This window comes from Pelecanus crispus, chromosome 5 (genome assembly GCF_030463565.1).
Source record: "Pelecanus crispus isolate bPelCri1 chromosome 5, bPelCri1.pri, whole genome shotgun sequence".
NCBI classification, from domain to species: Eukaryota; Metazoa; Chordata; class Aves; order Pelecaniformes; family Pelecanidae; genus Pelecanus; species Pelecanus crispus.
Genome location: NC_134647.1, coordinates 2126169 through 2140031, shown reverse-complemented (window position 1 = coordinate 2140031; position 13863 = coordinate 2126169). Strand labels below are relative to the sequence as shown.

General features: G+C 49.8%; 1 protein-coding gene across 1 annotated transcript in view; it reads left to right on the top strand.

Moving 5' to 3' along the window:
• Positions 1 to 13863, top strand: part of FMNL2 (formin like 2) — a 164522-nt gene that overhangs the window by 109039 nt on the left and 41620 nt on the right. The window contains exons 7-8 of the mRNA XM_075710676.1: positions 10296 to 10404; positions 11686 to 11762. Coding sequence (XP_075566791.1) covers positions 10296 to 10404; positions 11686 to 11762 — 186 coding nt within the window. The remainder of the gene's footprint in view (positions 1 to 10295; positions 10405 to 11685; positions 11763 to 13863) is intronic.

The window sequence follows — 13863 nt, the reverse complement described above, 5'->3', positions numbered from 1 at the left end:
GGAAGATGCAGTTCACAGCCCTCAGGCAGCGGAGAGGAGGCGACAGACACACAGTTCTGGTAAAGAGATACCGGCTGTGGAGCGCAGCAAAATCACTTGACCAGTTGATTTTTTTTCCTTTTTAAATGTTGCAAAGGTGTTCTTAGTGTTTTCGGTTTTCTTTGTTAATTACTGTGACAGAGAAATGGTAGAATTTTGTGCTTGCAGGAGGATGTCTGATTCTGCTCTCCGTCTTTGGGAGGCACACTTGTGATTAGTTACTCTAGAAGTGCATGTCAGGTATACATTACACGTCTCTTACATTTTTTTCTCTTCAATTCCTTCCATCCTTTTTCCTTTTTCACATCCCCCTTTATTCCTTACCTTTTCTATTTTCCATTTCAACGTCTCCTTCCTTGCATCCTTCATTCCCCTCCCTCTTCCAAATGCTCTTCCCCAGTTCTCTCTCTCGCACCCGTCCTTCCCTCCTCCGCTCTCACCCGCCTTTCACGTACCATCAGATCGGTTTCTCTGCCTGAGCAACTTCAGTTCAAATGCCGCCAGAGCTGCTTTTCAGCCAACGGCCTCTGGAGCAGCTTCACTTTGCGCTCTGCTGCTGAGGCTTCGAGCCGGAAAATCTCGTAAGTCCCAGGTGCAAAGTTACACGCGGCACGGGCCGCGCAAGGCATGGGAGCCGCGTGGCTAGCGCTGCTCCCCGTGCCTTATAATCTAGTAATCATACGTCTTGGTAAAGCAACTGCCTGAGCATCAGGGGGAGTTTTCAGCCTCCAAAACGTGTGGTTATCACATTATAACTTCAAAGTGTAGCTTGCTTCCGTAGAGTGGGATTTTTCTAAAAGAAAATAAAATGTGTTTCACTTTGAAACAAGATACTAGTTTTCCTTATCGTATTGCAAATAGTATTATTAGTTGCATACCCAAGACGTAGAGCCCTTAGTCGTTGCCCATGTTATTTCATCTTTTTTTATTACAAATAGAGACTTCACACATATCCAACGCTGGCACAGAAATGTAACCTAGCAGAGTGTTTTTCCGCCAAGTGCCCCCTCCTGCCTGCAGAGCCATCTTTGTATCGGGGCAGCTTGGGCAGAAACTGTCCAACATGTACGTGGGATTAGCATCTTTGGTTTGTGTGTCATTAAAAAAAAAAAAATCTGGTTTAAAATGTGTACTCTTTCAATAGCTGGGGACTATGTGTATTAAAAAAAGTAAAAGCTTCAAGTAGGTGGGAAGTTTTTAAGAAGGGCTTTTTTGTGCAATTAGTGAATATTGGTTAACTGAAACAGAATCTTTTCCTGAGAACAAGCTAGGTGCTCATCAGATGAGGATGGGGTTCCTGGTCAAACCCAGGAGGTTCCTGCCCCGTTGCTGGTAGACGATGTGTCTGGGACATGCGGAGACCCGGGCCATAGGTTCTTCTGTGTGGAAGCTCCTCTTCTGTCTTTGTTATAAAAACCAGTAAAATGGAGAGAAAGGAAGAAGCGGTCCTCCCTCTTGGATGAAAAAGGAGAAGTCTGACAATCTTAACAGGGTAATTTAAAATTCAGGAGCTGGACTCATCCCTGCTGTGCCACAGCAGTATGAAAAATGAAAACAGATTTGGCCTGGATTCCTTTTGATTAAAACAGCAAGAAGATTTGGGGAGACAGTGTTTCGTGCCAGCTTTAACACCGTTTTTTCTCATTTTTGGTGCTGGTGTGGCAGTGTCACGGCACCAGCTTTCCTGTCCCCAGGGTTCAAGAGCAGCCAACCTGCTGTAGCCCTCAGGACCCTGCACGATCCCAGCTGATCTGTGCTGCGCACGTTTAACGATAGCGAAAGGAACAGGAGACAAGCACAACGTGACACTAGGAAGGACTGGCACGCTTGCAAACCATGCGGCTCCATCGTGGCGAGCGGTTCGCTTGCAGCTGCAACCGGCCAGGGCAAGCTCGCTGCGGCGTGGGCTCGGCCGGCGGTGGCGTGGGCACGGAGGCTGTCTGTCCGTTTGCGTGGCTCAGGCTGTCCATTTCTAATTGTGACTTTAACTGGCTTCCCGTAGCTCTTTTTAGCAGTGCTAAACCCTGCCAATTCCCTGCTCGCTGGGTTTCCTTGGCAACTGAGGGTTTTTTTTTTTTAAGAGGAGGCACAGGGATTTGGGAAGCAAACACCAAAATGAGGGCAGAAGGATAAAAACGGGGATGAACCTTTGGGGATTTTATTGCTGCTTTTTTTGGGGGGGAAAGAGCATTACTTTCACATGACAGTCATACTCTCCTGTCAGATAAATATTAATGCAGACTTTGTAATGTCCCAGCCCATTAGAAATTCCCTTTCTTCCGAGTCAAATACTTCAATTTTTATGTGGATTGGACTGAGAAACTTCATTTCTCTCTTCAAAATCTGTGGAGTCCATAATGAGAGAGTGATCCAGGCAAACATATCTTAATCCATAAATGGGCTTTGAATGCATTCGATAATTGGGACTCCAGTTTGGCGCTGCTGCTTCGGCTGCAGCGAACTGGACTGTGCCGTTAACGCTTTCCCTGCTCAGGGACTGACTTTGTCAGGTACTTGCTCATTTAACAGAGCGCATTTTTGCGCAGTCGTCGGTCTTGTGATTCTTTTTGCTCCTCTACCTCAAGACTGCGAGTTTTACAGACCTTGGACAGGCTTTAGGCTGGCAGTGGTGTCGCTGGCACCGGGGGTAGCCCCATGCAGCGTGCACCCCTTTTCGCCTAGCCTGCGTGGCGGTCTCGGGGGGGTGTTTGTAGGTAAATGCCCTGGTCGAATGTGGGGAGAATCCCCCGCAGCACCCATCTGCATCTGTGTTCCGAGGTGAAGAAACGCGCCCGTTCCCTCGCTGGAGGTTAGGTGGGATGCGCGCAGCGTTGCGGAGCCGAGCACCACCTGCGTGTGCGTTTCCGTCCGTAGTCACGCACTGGCTGCGTAGCCTGGGAGGAGGGAGGGAGACCAAAACTGGCTCTTTTGATTTCTTTTCTTGCCTTTTTTAAGCAGCAAAGATCTCCTTGGCTTTATGGATTGATAATTTTCCCAGATCCTTTTAGATGAAGACAAAACGAGCAGGCTCGAAGTCATTTATTTCCTTTACATTTGTAGCACAAACCAGTTTGTCGCCCGTGGCTGAAGTGGCAGAAAGGAGACATTTGTCGGGCAGCACAGCTGCCTGCTCTGGCTCGCCCAGGGCAGAGTATTGGTGCCCTTGCGTGAGCGGAGGAGCTGATTGCACCTCACTGGTTTCGGTGCTTGCAGGGACCACCACTGAGCACAGGCCCGTGGTCTTTCCCTCCCCGGGCCCCGCAGAGGGGTGCAATTCAGGGTCCCCACGTCCAGCAGACCCAGCTTTGTAGCTTGGTGTAAGAGGAGATCAGAGGAACCCAAAGCGAGTAGGAAGCGCCAAGACCTTCCCCTGCCGAAGTCCCTTTCTGCTGTCAGAAGGACGTTCATGATACAAACACCACCACCTCCAAACCAGCGACAACAAAGTCACGGAAATGCGATCCCAAACCTCAATGAAAACCAGGAGTCGCAGCCCACGGAGCTGGGCGAGCTGCCACGGGGGTGGTGAGGTCCACCCTGGGCTGTCCTACGCTCTCCTTGCTCCTGCTCCGAGGGAGCCCAATGAGGGCATGATATTCTTTAGCAGATAATCAGATAAAAATGATAGGAGAAACCAGCTGGAACTTGTATTCGTTATCAACGCGGTGCATTAGAATTCTGCACCATTGGACTGGGCACGTGTCCTCGTTTTAAGCATGAAAGTCCTCCCGCTGCACTTGGTGGAGATGGCAGGAGCTCGTACTGAGATTTGTGCTCACTTACCGTGCTGGAAAGGGCTTTTATTTACTTTGAGTATCCCAGTTTGTTGCATCAGTGTTTTAATTATCCATCTGTGGGTCTTCAGTGCCAGTGTGAGCTGTTTTGCCCCAGCAGATGCCCTCGCGTGCTGTATTTTCTAGGTCTTGGTTGTACAAAGTGCTGGATGAGTCCAGGACACGCCGGACATTTTCAGCGTTTCTGGCTCATCATATTAATGAAGTAACGTGGACGTGGAGGCAGGAGTAGTTTTTCAAAATGGATTTCTTCAGGCTGGCTGGGCTGAATGGTCCTTCTCACCTTTCTCTAGGAGGCTGGTGGGTAAAAGCGCAGCCCGGTCTCCAGAGACACGATGGCAGTGCCTTTACAAGCACCAAATTAACTAAATTGTTAACGAAGTGAAGAAAAATGGTGAACGGGTTATCCTCGAACAGAAATGAACTTCTGCTAGATCGGGGCGAGAAGAGGAACCTTAAACCGTACTGTGTATTTCAGCGCAGATTTAGCCTTGGTTTTAGTGGTTGCTGGTTTTCCCACGCGGGTGCAGGGTCCCGGCTGTGGAAATGCCAGTTCCTGGCTTCTTCCTCGTAGCCTCCAGCAGCAAAGGCACGAAGCTGTGAGCAGCTCCCTCCCCACGTGTGACACCCCGTACCCGCCGCCCGTGGCCAGCAGGAGGAAAGCATTACACGCTGCAGGAGCTTGCACGTGGTCAGGTTTTCTGTTTCTGCTTTTTTCAGAAGTAAGGTTTTATAGTTCTTCTTTAAAGGAGGGGCAGAGGAAATAAAAGAGGAACCATCTGAATTTAATTACCAGGATAAATATACTCTTGGTGACATAATCTTTGACCTGCAGCAGACAGGAAATCAAAACCAACGAGTCATCCAGATGCTCGGATCAGCCTAATGTTTAGTAACAAGAAATTAAATAGAAGCAAAAGAAGATCATCCACCCTGGCTTGGCTCCTGTCGCGTAAAGGGAGGTGTTAGAGCTACCGCCCGTCTGCCCTGCCTTTAGGAAGGAAACAAATGAGGGTCGTTGCGATTGCCGCTAATACGGAGAAAGCATCTCGAGCCTTAGTTCCAGCGTGCAGAGTCGTCGTAAAAGAGTTTCTGTACAAAAAAATCCTCATTAATTCTTGGCATTCATGTCTGTGTGAAGAAATTTGCATCTGCTGAAGGGGAGCAATCTAAATCTAGGGCAGAATCCCATCTGTGCTGGAGATATTTTCTCTGCACTGCAGCTCTCGATTGCATATTCTGTACCCGTTGCTCAGCCTCGTCGTAAACTAACAGGGGTGGAAGCTCTGCGAGCCGGAGGGTGTGGGCTTTGAATATCGCTGCTGATATCACCGAGTAACGCGCCAGCGACTGGGGATGTGCGGGACGGTGGGGAAGGCGGGAGGACGGCTGCGGAGAGAGCCCGGGGCTGGAGCTGTGTACCTGCCCTGGGGCAGAGTCCCCAGAGGTGAGGGTCATCTTGTGGCTGCAAAGCTGCCCAGCCGAAAAGGAGCTGGGGGTGTTGGTCGACAGCGGCTGAACGTGAGCCAGCAGTGTGCCCAGGTGGCCAAGAAGGCCAACAGCATCCTGGCTTGTGTCAGGAATGGTGTGGCCAGCAGGAGCAGGGAGGTGATTGTGCCCCTGTGCTCGGCGCTGGTGAGGCCGCACCTGGAATGCTGTGTCCAGTTTTGGGCCCCTCACTACAAGGAGGACATTGGGGTGCTGGAGCGTGTCCAGAGAAGGGCAGCGGAGCTGGGGCAGGGTGTGGAGCACAGGGCTGGTGGGGAGCGGCTGAGGGAGCTGGGGGTGTTCAGCCTGGAGAAGAGGAGGCTGAGGGGAGACCTGATCGCTCTGCAGCTCCTGGCAGGAGGGGGCAGGGAGGGGGTGCTGGGCTCTGCTCCCAAGGAACAGCGATGGGACGAGAGGAAATGGGCTCAAGCTGCGCCAGGGGAGGTTTAGGTTGGAAATTAGGAAAAATTTCTTCATGGAAAGGGTGGTCAAGCATTGGACCAGGCTGCCCAGAGAGGTGGGGGAGTCCCCATCCCTGGGGGTGTTCAAAAAACGGGCAGAGGTGGCACTTTGGGACATGGTTCAGTCTGGTCTACCCTTGGTTGGCTTAGTGTGGACTTGGTAGTGTAGGTTAATGGTTGGACTGGATGATCTTAAAGGTCTTTTCCAACCTAAACGATTCCATGATTCGATGATTCTATGATTCTATGATCTTGGGTTTGGGGAGGAGAACGCCACAGCTCCCTCTGACTTTGCCTGTTTGGCTGCTCGTGAGAGTCCTCCAAGGCTTCAAACCAGCAGTTTTCCTGGCTGCGGGCAGGTGGTGCCGCACGGGATGTCTGCAGCCCGTGTTGGGTTTCTGTGGGTCTTTTCCACCTCTTCGGAAGAGGCGAATACTGTCTTCACCTCAAACCTTCCTTTTGGTGCCTACATTGCTCTGCAGAGTGGGGCTGCGAGCTTGGAAATCCGTGCGGGTAGCGAGAGGTGTAGAGGAGAGCGTCTCAGCCTGGGAAGACTCCGTCCGGGCGGCTGGATCCCAGGCTGAGTTCCCAGGGAGATTGGACCCAGCGTGCTCCAGGGTCCTGCTGCATTGCAGACTATCTTTGCTCCCCGATTCTGTTTCTCCTCGCTCCCCAAGTGGCTGGAAATGCCAAATTCTGGCTTTATGGTCATCTTTTATTAGTTTAAGGAGACTTGCACCCATTTGTTACAGCTGACAAAGCTCTGTGAGATGTTTAAAGGTGTTCTGAAATTTAAGGATTCGATACACCGTGCACCGAGGAAGATTTTTTTCCCTTCTATCAGTGGCATGATAAAGATCTAATTACTCTGCTTATTTAAAATTTAAAGGAAAATAATGTATGCAGCCTTCAGTAGTTTAAAACTGAGATAAGTCATTGTAGGAACAGTCTCTATATGATGAGAAATGACTTTTACATCTTTTTATTGCAGTGTTTTTCATATTTAGTGAAATGAATGTATGGAAATAAGCTAGTGCGGCGTGGTTACACATTCTCCAGCCAACACTGGCAGCGCTCCCATGCTTCCCAGTTCGGACTCAATGTAGGGCTCCCAGGTAAAGGTTGCACTGCTCTTTTGTCTCAGGAAGGGAGGTTTGGAAGACGAACGAGTCCCCGAGCGCCGGGTCTGCGTCTGCGTGTGGGCAGTCCGCAGGGACGCAGGCAGGACAGCCCCGGCTGCAGCTCCCTGCCTGGCCCCATTCCCACCAGGAGCAGCCGGACAAAGCGTCCCGGAGCCCAGGTGCGGGGTGCAGTGCAGCACCCCATCCAAAGCACTCGTGGTGCCTTGGGGCCGGCCGGGACGGCCCCGCAGCGCGGGGAGCAGCCTCATCCTGTCGCGGTGCTCCGAGGCACGGCCTGTGCCCCTCCTCGGGGTCTGCTCCCCGAAACCCAGCTTTAGCCGCTCACTCTGGCTCAGGCAAAACTAGGTCATGTTTCCTGCAAAGCTGAAATCCGCTGGAGTGCCCTGAGCTCATTTATGCATACATATCTATGGGAAAAAAAGAGCAGTTTGACGGAATTCTGCTTTGAATTTTGGGGTTTCTTTCATCTCGGCACTCCTGGAAAATGAAAGCAAAGGGAAGTAATTGCTGAAGGCCGAGAGTCGCCGGCTCTCCATGGGCAGGGTGGTTTTGCACCACGCGCCGGAGCTCGCTGCGTGTTCCGCTCTCGTCCCGCGCTGGGGCTGCGGAGCGGGGAAGGCTCCTGCAGCCGCGCGGGCGGACGTAGCGAGGGAGCTGTGGCGGCTGCCCGGCACGTGGTCCGCCCGGACCCTCTGACCAGCTAGCTCACTCGTTTTGTTTTGTGCATTTAAAGTGAGAAAATTTGCAAGGATGTTCTTTGTGTTGGAGAGCGAGCTGGTGAGTCAGAGTAAAACAAGTCTGTTACTATCTGTTCATGTATTTCTTACTATTACTAATCTTTACTATTACTAATCTTTACTATTATTTTTGTTATCATCATCATTAATAATGTTGTTCACTGATTTTAAAAGCTACACCTCTTTTTTAAACAAAATGAGTCACACGGATTAGACAAATAACTTGCACTTGCTTCGTACGAGCGAGGCAGATACCCAGTGATGTTTCTCCTCGTGCGTGCTCCTGCTTCCAGCAGTCCGTAGATTTAAGCATCCTGATCTAAGGATTGCATCTCGTGTTTAATAGTCCTTGATGGATTTTTTTTTTTTTTTTTCCTCTGTGAATCGGTGTAACTGCTTTTGGAGCTCGTGCCAGGCTCTGGGCTCCGCAGCAGTCACGCTGAAGAGCTGCCGCTCTCCGGAGCACGGTGTGGAGGGGTGCCTTGAAAATTACCAGGTTTGCTTTGATCCTGTCACCTGATAATTAGATGTGATGCCACAGAGTTCCCATGTTACGAGAAATAATGACAGGTCGTTCCCTGCTGACTCCCTCCGTGACGTTCTTGGAGCATTGGAGTAGTTCTCAGATGGAGAGCCTGGGTCTGCGTGTCCCCTGGAAGCTCCCCCGTCCTCCAGCTCACCTCCTCGCCCTGCCTTGGCGTGGGTTTGCAGTGGTGCTTTGGGTCGTTGCTGGGTGCCAGCACCGATTCGTTTAACTCCTGGTTAGGGACTGTGAGCGAAGGGTGCTGTAATCCCGAAGCTTATAGAATCATAGAATCATAGAATCGTTTAGGTTGGAAAAGACCTTTAAGATCATCCAGTCCAACCATTGACCTACACTACCAAGTCTACTCCAAGCCAATCAAGGGTAGACCAGACTGAACCATGTCCCCAAGTGCCACATCTGCCCGTTTTTTGAACACAAAAAACACCTTTCCCCACTGCAGTTGTTTTCCCAAATCAAGATGAAGAAAAGCCTTCCCGTGCGTGTTCTCCAGGCTGCAAAGGTGGCACTGGCAAGTGTGAGGCCAGCTGCGGTTGTCGGAAGAAGCCCTGTTTCTACTGGAGGTTGGATTTACTCCACCAGTCAAGCTTCATCTCTGAATTTCTCTTTCTTCCCCCAGCGGAGTTGCTCTTTGCGTAACAAATGTCAGAATTTGCGCGTCGCTGCACGTGCATCACATTATTTTTCTTTCTCTCTTCCTGTCAGCAGATTTTTATACTTTTTCCTCCATTTTCAGGCCCGAGTGTGATAGTTGAAGGTGCCGAAGGATTACTGTGCCTTCCTAGAGGTTTCATTAGCTTCCGAGCCGGCGGGCCGATGCCCTTCTGGCCTTGCTCTTACCTGCATAGGTGTAAATCAGGAGCAAACCCCTGGATGCCGCAGCCCCGCGACTAATTGAGAACCCACGCGGACCTTCTCTCTGGGCTGTTTTTGCACTGTAAATTGGGGGAGCAGGATAAATAATGTGTTTTTCCAACCCCAAACGCTGCCCTTCACCTTTGCCATCAGCGACTGGGCGGCTCGGGGCAGCCTGCACGGCTTTGCAGAGAGCCGCCGTGTCCCTGGCACGGCCGGGGGGGCCCATGGACCACCCCGCAATTTGGATGGGGCTTGTCCTGCCTGGTGTGCTGGCCCCGGGGCTCGCCGGGGCAGGGCGGCAGCCCCACGGACACCGTCGCCTGATGGCAGCAGTTAGTGCATCGCTGTCAAAAGAGTTTCTTGACCGTAATTGTAATCCTCTCATTGCTTATTAAATTTCACGTATGTAAGAACATGTATGTATTTCATATGGCAGCCCGTCTCCTTGTCTCCAATTTCCTGTGCTCAGCTCGTGAAGCGTGTTTTTTCTTAAAGAAAATAAGCAGTATCTCAGGAAGAGCTGAAATGTGGTTTTCATTTACTATGCCATAGAAATGACAGATTGAAAGATTTCCCTTTGTGTTTATTCCGGGTACGTATTTAATTGAATTCAAGGTTGATTTACCAGTTAGGGGTTACAATTAAAATAATTAATGCCTCTGTTCTGAGGAAAGTTCCTAAGGGCTGTATTTTCCTCAAATAATTTGGAGGGCTTTCAGAAAGCTCAGCTGCAGAATAGAAGAGAGGCACCATTCTTACATGAAATGCAGCGGGAATTAATAGATCTGCTGATGCCTACGAAAGTTCAGTTCCATTAAAAGTCGGTGCCGGCGCTCGTGCAGAGTAAAGCACGTGGAAAAAAACGTCCGGCACAGCTCTGGTTGTGGGTGGATCGTTCTGTCCCCGTTGCATGCCCCGAGAGATGGAGGTACCTGGCGTTGGATGAGCCGTGCTGCGGCTGGCGGCATCGGCCGCGCCGGGTGGAAGGGCTGAGAGCGGCAGCTCGCGGTCGGCGCTGGCAGCGGTGGCCCCCGGGCAGCCATCGGGCTCCGTACGCTGCCGCTGTAAACGCCTGTGACCTTTTTTTCTGCTTTGCTTGCATGTGTGTTGTCCGATGGTCGTCTGCTCTGCCGCGCTGAAAGATGCCGACATTCTCGCCCGGTGGAGGAGTATTTCCATTCCTTTATTCTAAAAATAGTCTGGTGGTTGATGAGCGCTCTTTTTGTTTGCAGGTATAACACCTTGCCAAGCCGAAGAACGCTAAAAAATTCCAGATTAGTGAGTAAAAAAGATGACGTTCACGTCTGCATCATGTGTTTACGGGCCATAATGAATTACCAGGTATTTCCCTTTTTGTTCTTGTGGACCGCATAACTATCTTCTTGTTGGGAGCGGGGAGGAAAAGGTTAGCGGGGTTAAGGTAAAACTGATGCAAAGGTTTCAATTCTTCCTCGTTGTCAGGCAGCATCCTGGGAAGCGATACCGCACAGTCCCTGTGTACCCTGCAGATGATTTAGTGCAGATGTGAAGCCACACGTAGATAAGAGCGCGTGCGCGTCGGGCCAGTTCCTCTGGGCAGCGCCGGGCTCAGTTTGCACTGGCTAGACACGCAGCTACCCAGCTGAAGTTACCATTTGTCTCAGGATTCAGTACTAACGCTTAGGGAATACGAGAACCTTTCAGAAAAGCTGTATGCCGATGGAAAAGCCAAGCTTTCACTCTTGCTACCTGTTTAGCGCAAGGCGATGGCAGTAACTGCAAGTCAAGGAATAAACTAGAGCAAAGCTAATCTTATTTTCATGAGTTTCTTTTCTCTTCAGTGGGATGCTGTGATCATATGGCATGCCCAGGTAGCATCCGAGACTGGGGATTTTTTGCTAAAACAGTAACAGCTGAAAGTTGCAGTAACAGCTAGAAGCTTCAAAGAAAGGCTGTGGTAAACACCTTTATTACGAGTTGTGGGTCGTACGGGGTATTTCTAGCGTGGCTCCCTGCGTGAACTCTGCCCTTGGGGATGCCAGCTCCCTGGGATTGACAGGGTTTCTTACCTCTAATGGGAAGGATGCAAACAACGATCTCGTACTAATACAGTATTTTCGATGCAAACAACAATCTCGTACTAATAACCAATACAGTATTTTCCGAAGCGGTTCTTTCTTCAGTTTTGGAGAGCAAAGCCAGCAGTACTCGAGCAATAACTGCATGATGCAGTCGCTCTGTGGCAGCGTGCACGCTGCAAAAGAAGTGATTTTGGCAGCTGAATTGCAAATTCCTCTTCAGAGAGTAAATGATGCACCTGACAATCAGAAATAAAAGAGGAGGGAGGGGAAAGGATGAGCCGAGAGGTTGGCAGCGGTGTAGGAGCAGCTCTTAGACCCCTTTTTGTTGGCTGATGTGGCCAAACCGAGTACTTTTGACACTGTTACTGGCAGAGAAGTTGTTAGGCACGGTGGTAGATGGAAATGTGCTGGCTGACTTGGTAAACTCGACAACATTTTGTTTGGCTTACAGCGTTGTGAAAGACTGCCGCCAGATCTGGTCAGAGATACGTAATTTGTTGGATTTTTAAAATAATGATTTCAGTCTCAAAACTGAAACAGTGTTTTCCCCTTCTCTTTTCAGTATGGATTCAATATGGTCATGTCGCATCCACATGCCGTTAATGAAATTGCACTAAGTTTGAACAACAAGAATCCCAGGTAGGCTGCACTTGCTTTTAGAGAGTTTAAGAAGTCGGTAAGTAAAGAGTACACGGAAAGGGGTTTTCAGGGGTATGTTTACGCACAAACCTGTAGCAAAAACCATGCTTCATTCTGAATCAGATTAAATCTGTAGTATGGTGCAAAGAGATGAGCAGTTGCCATCCAGTGCCATCGGTTTCGGGAGCTACTGACTCTTCAGCTGAAATTTTGCTGCTTAAGCACTCCAGCTCTGTTGCAGCGCAAAGAAGACCCTGCTGATAATGAGCAGCTTAGCATGGGATTTTCCTGAAGAATGGGAAAATCTTCTTAACTCGATTTTGTCTGAGGGGTCCTTAGGTTTGGATTTCATCGGGAGAGGTTTCGTTCTTGGTCTGTATCAGGTCGCTGTTCAGCCACAGCAGTAAGGCTGTAATTGCACAGTGGAAGCGACGGCCGCGAGGCTCTGTCCCCTCCTCTCCCGCACGCACCTGTGACCCTGGCAGCCGCTTCCAGCAAAGCCTGGGGCTGCGAACCTCTTGCATGTCTAACGAAACCCAACCTGACGCACCGATGCTTGCAAGGAAAGGTAAAACTAGGGGATGAGACAAAACTAAACGGCACTACATATCTGCGTGTACATATATATATATATCTATCTATCTCTTTTGCTTAGGCTGTCCGCTTGCCTTACGGTACGCTGCTTGAAATCTTGTCCTGATGGAAGTAGGTCCTTCCGTCCTTTCTTTTTATTTAGCCCTTAGTCAGCAAGCCCGGGCACGGCACACGTGGGGAGGATATGGGAAGTTTATTGTTGTTACCATTTTTTGTGTCCTGTGCCTGGAAATCAGGTGATCATGAGACAGCCTAAGTTTTCATTTTTGAAAGAAGTGGGTTATTTAGATTTCTGTTTATTTTAAAAAAAAAAAAAGCTTTCAAATGTGGCTAAAATAATCTGAAGACAAAACTTAATGTTAGTGCTGTTCAAAACCTACTTTCTTTTTGGTTTAGCCCCATCGTGATTTTTGACGAAACCGGTGGTTTGAGTGCGTGGGGTTGTCCAAGATGTGCAAAAAGGGGAGCGGCAGCTCGGGGAGACGCTCAGAGCCGAGCCCGTCCCCAGTCTGCGCACGCTGCGGAGCTAAGTGCCGCAGGAGGGGGCAGGCCAGGCGGAGGGTGGGCGCAGGGACTCCGTCTCCTCCGGTAGTGCCCGAAGGGACGGCACGGACCCCACCGTCACCGTCCTCTCCCCGTCCCCACCCCAGGGGTGTGGGCAGCCGGCGGGAGAGCGCTCCGGGCAGCGTCGGAGACCTGGGCATCGCCCGGCGCGCTCCGCTCGCAGCGGTCGCTCTCCCTCCTCCCCGCGCACAGTCGTAGCCTGCCCTTGGAGGGGCTGTTACTGAACATCTGTAACAAGAACCCTTCGATCCTGTCTGAAAGAGCTTGGATTTTCTTCTTGTGGCAGGAAAATAAAAATGGATGAGTAAGAATTGAAAATGATACATTTAAAATTTCCTAGGAAAGTGAACATTTTATCTGGTTTCCAAAGATAACCTTGACACTTTGAAAGCCGAAAGGTATTTCTTTTTCTGTAACATCTGGTTTGAGTCATGGCTTTAGCATGAGACTAATTTCATATGTGTCTGCATGATTTTAATATCTGCTCAGAGCGCATCTGACCATAAAGTCCGGTTGGTGTTTTTGCCTTATGTGAACCCTCTAAGAAAGTACTGGGGATTATTTATACTGGAGTTACACTGAGTCTATTGCACGCTTTTCTTTCAGTAATCTGTTCTCTTCTCTCATTAATATGCCTGTGTTGGCACTGCTGTCAATCAGTTGCCCAGATTTCTGCTTTAAGAGGGGAAGGATGTGCTAAGGCATCCTATATTTACTTCAGCAAACCACATCTTTTTTTTTTTTTTTTGTGGGTACGAATAATACAAATTGTCATAGAAAATAATTCAGATTTGTATCCGGAAAAATACAGATTTGAATTATTAAGCGCATTCATTAAAAACCGGGCTCAGAGAAAACGGGCTGCGTTGTGGTGAAGACAGCTGACTAATGGCTGATGTGCGGTGATCCTGGCTTGTGTAAAACTGCCTCCTCTCCGGGTTTG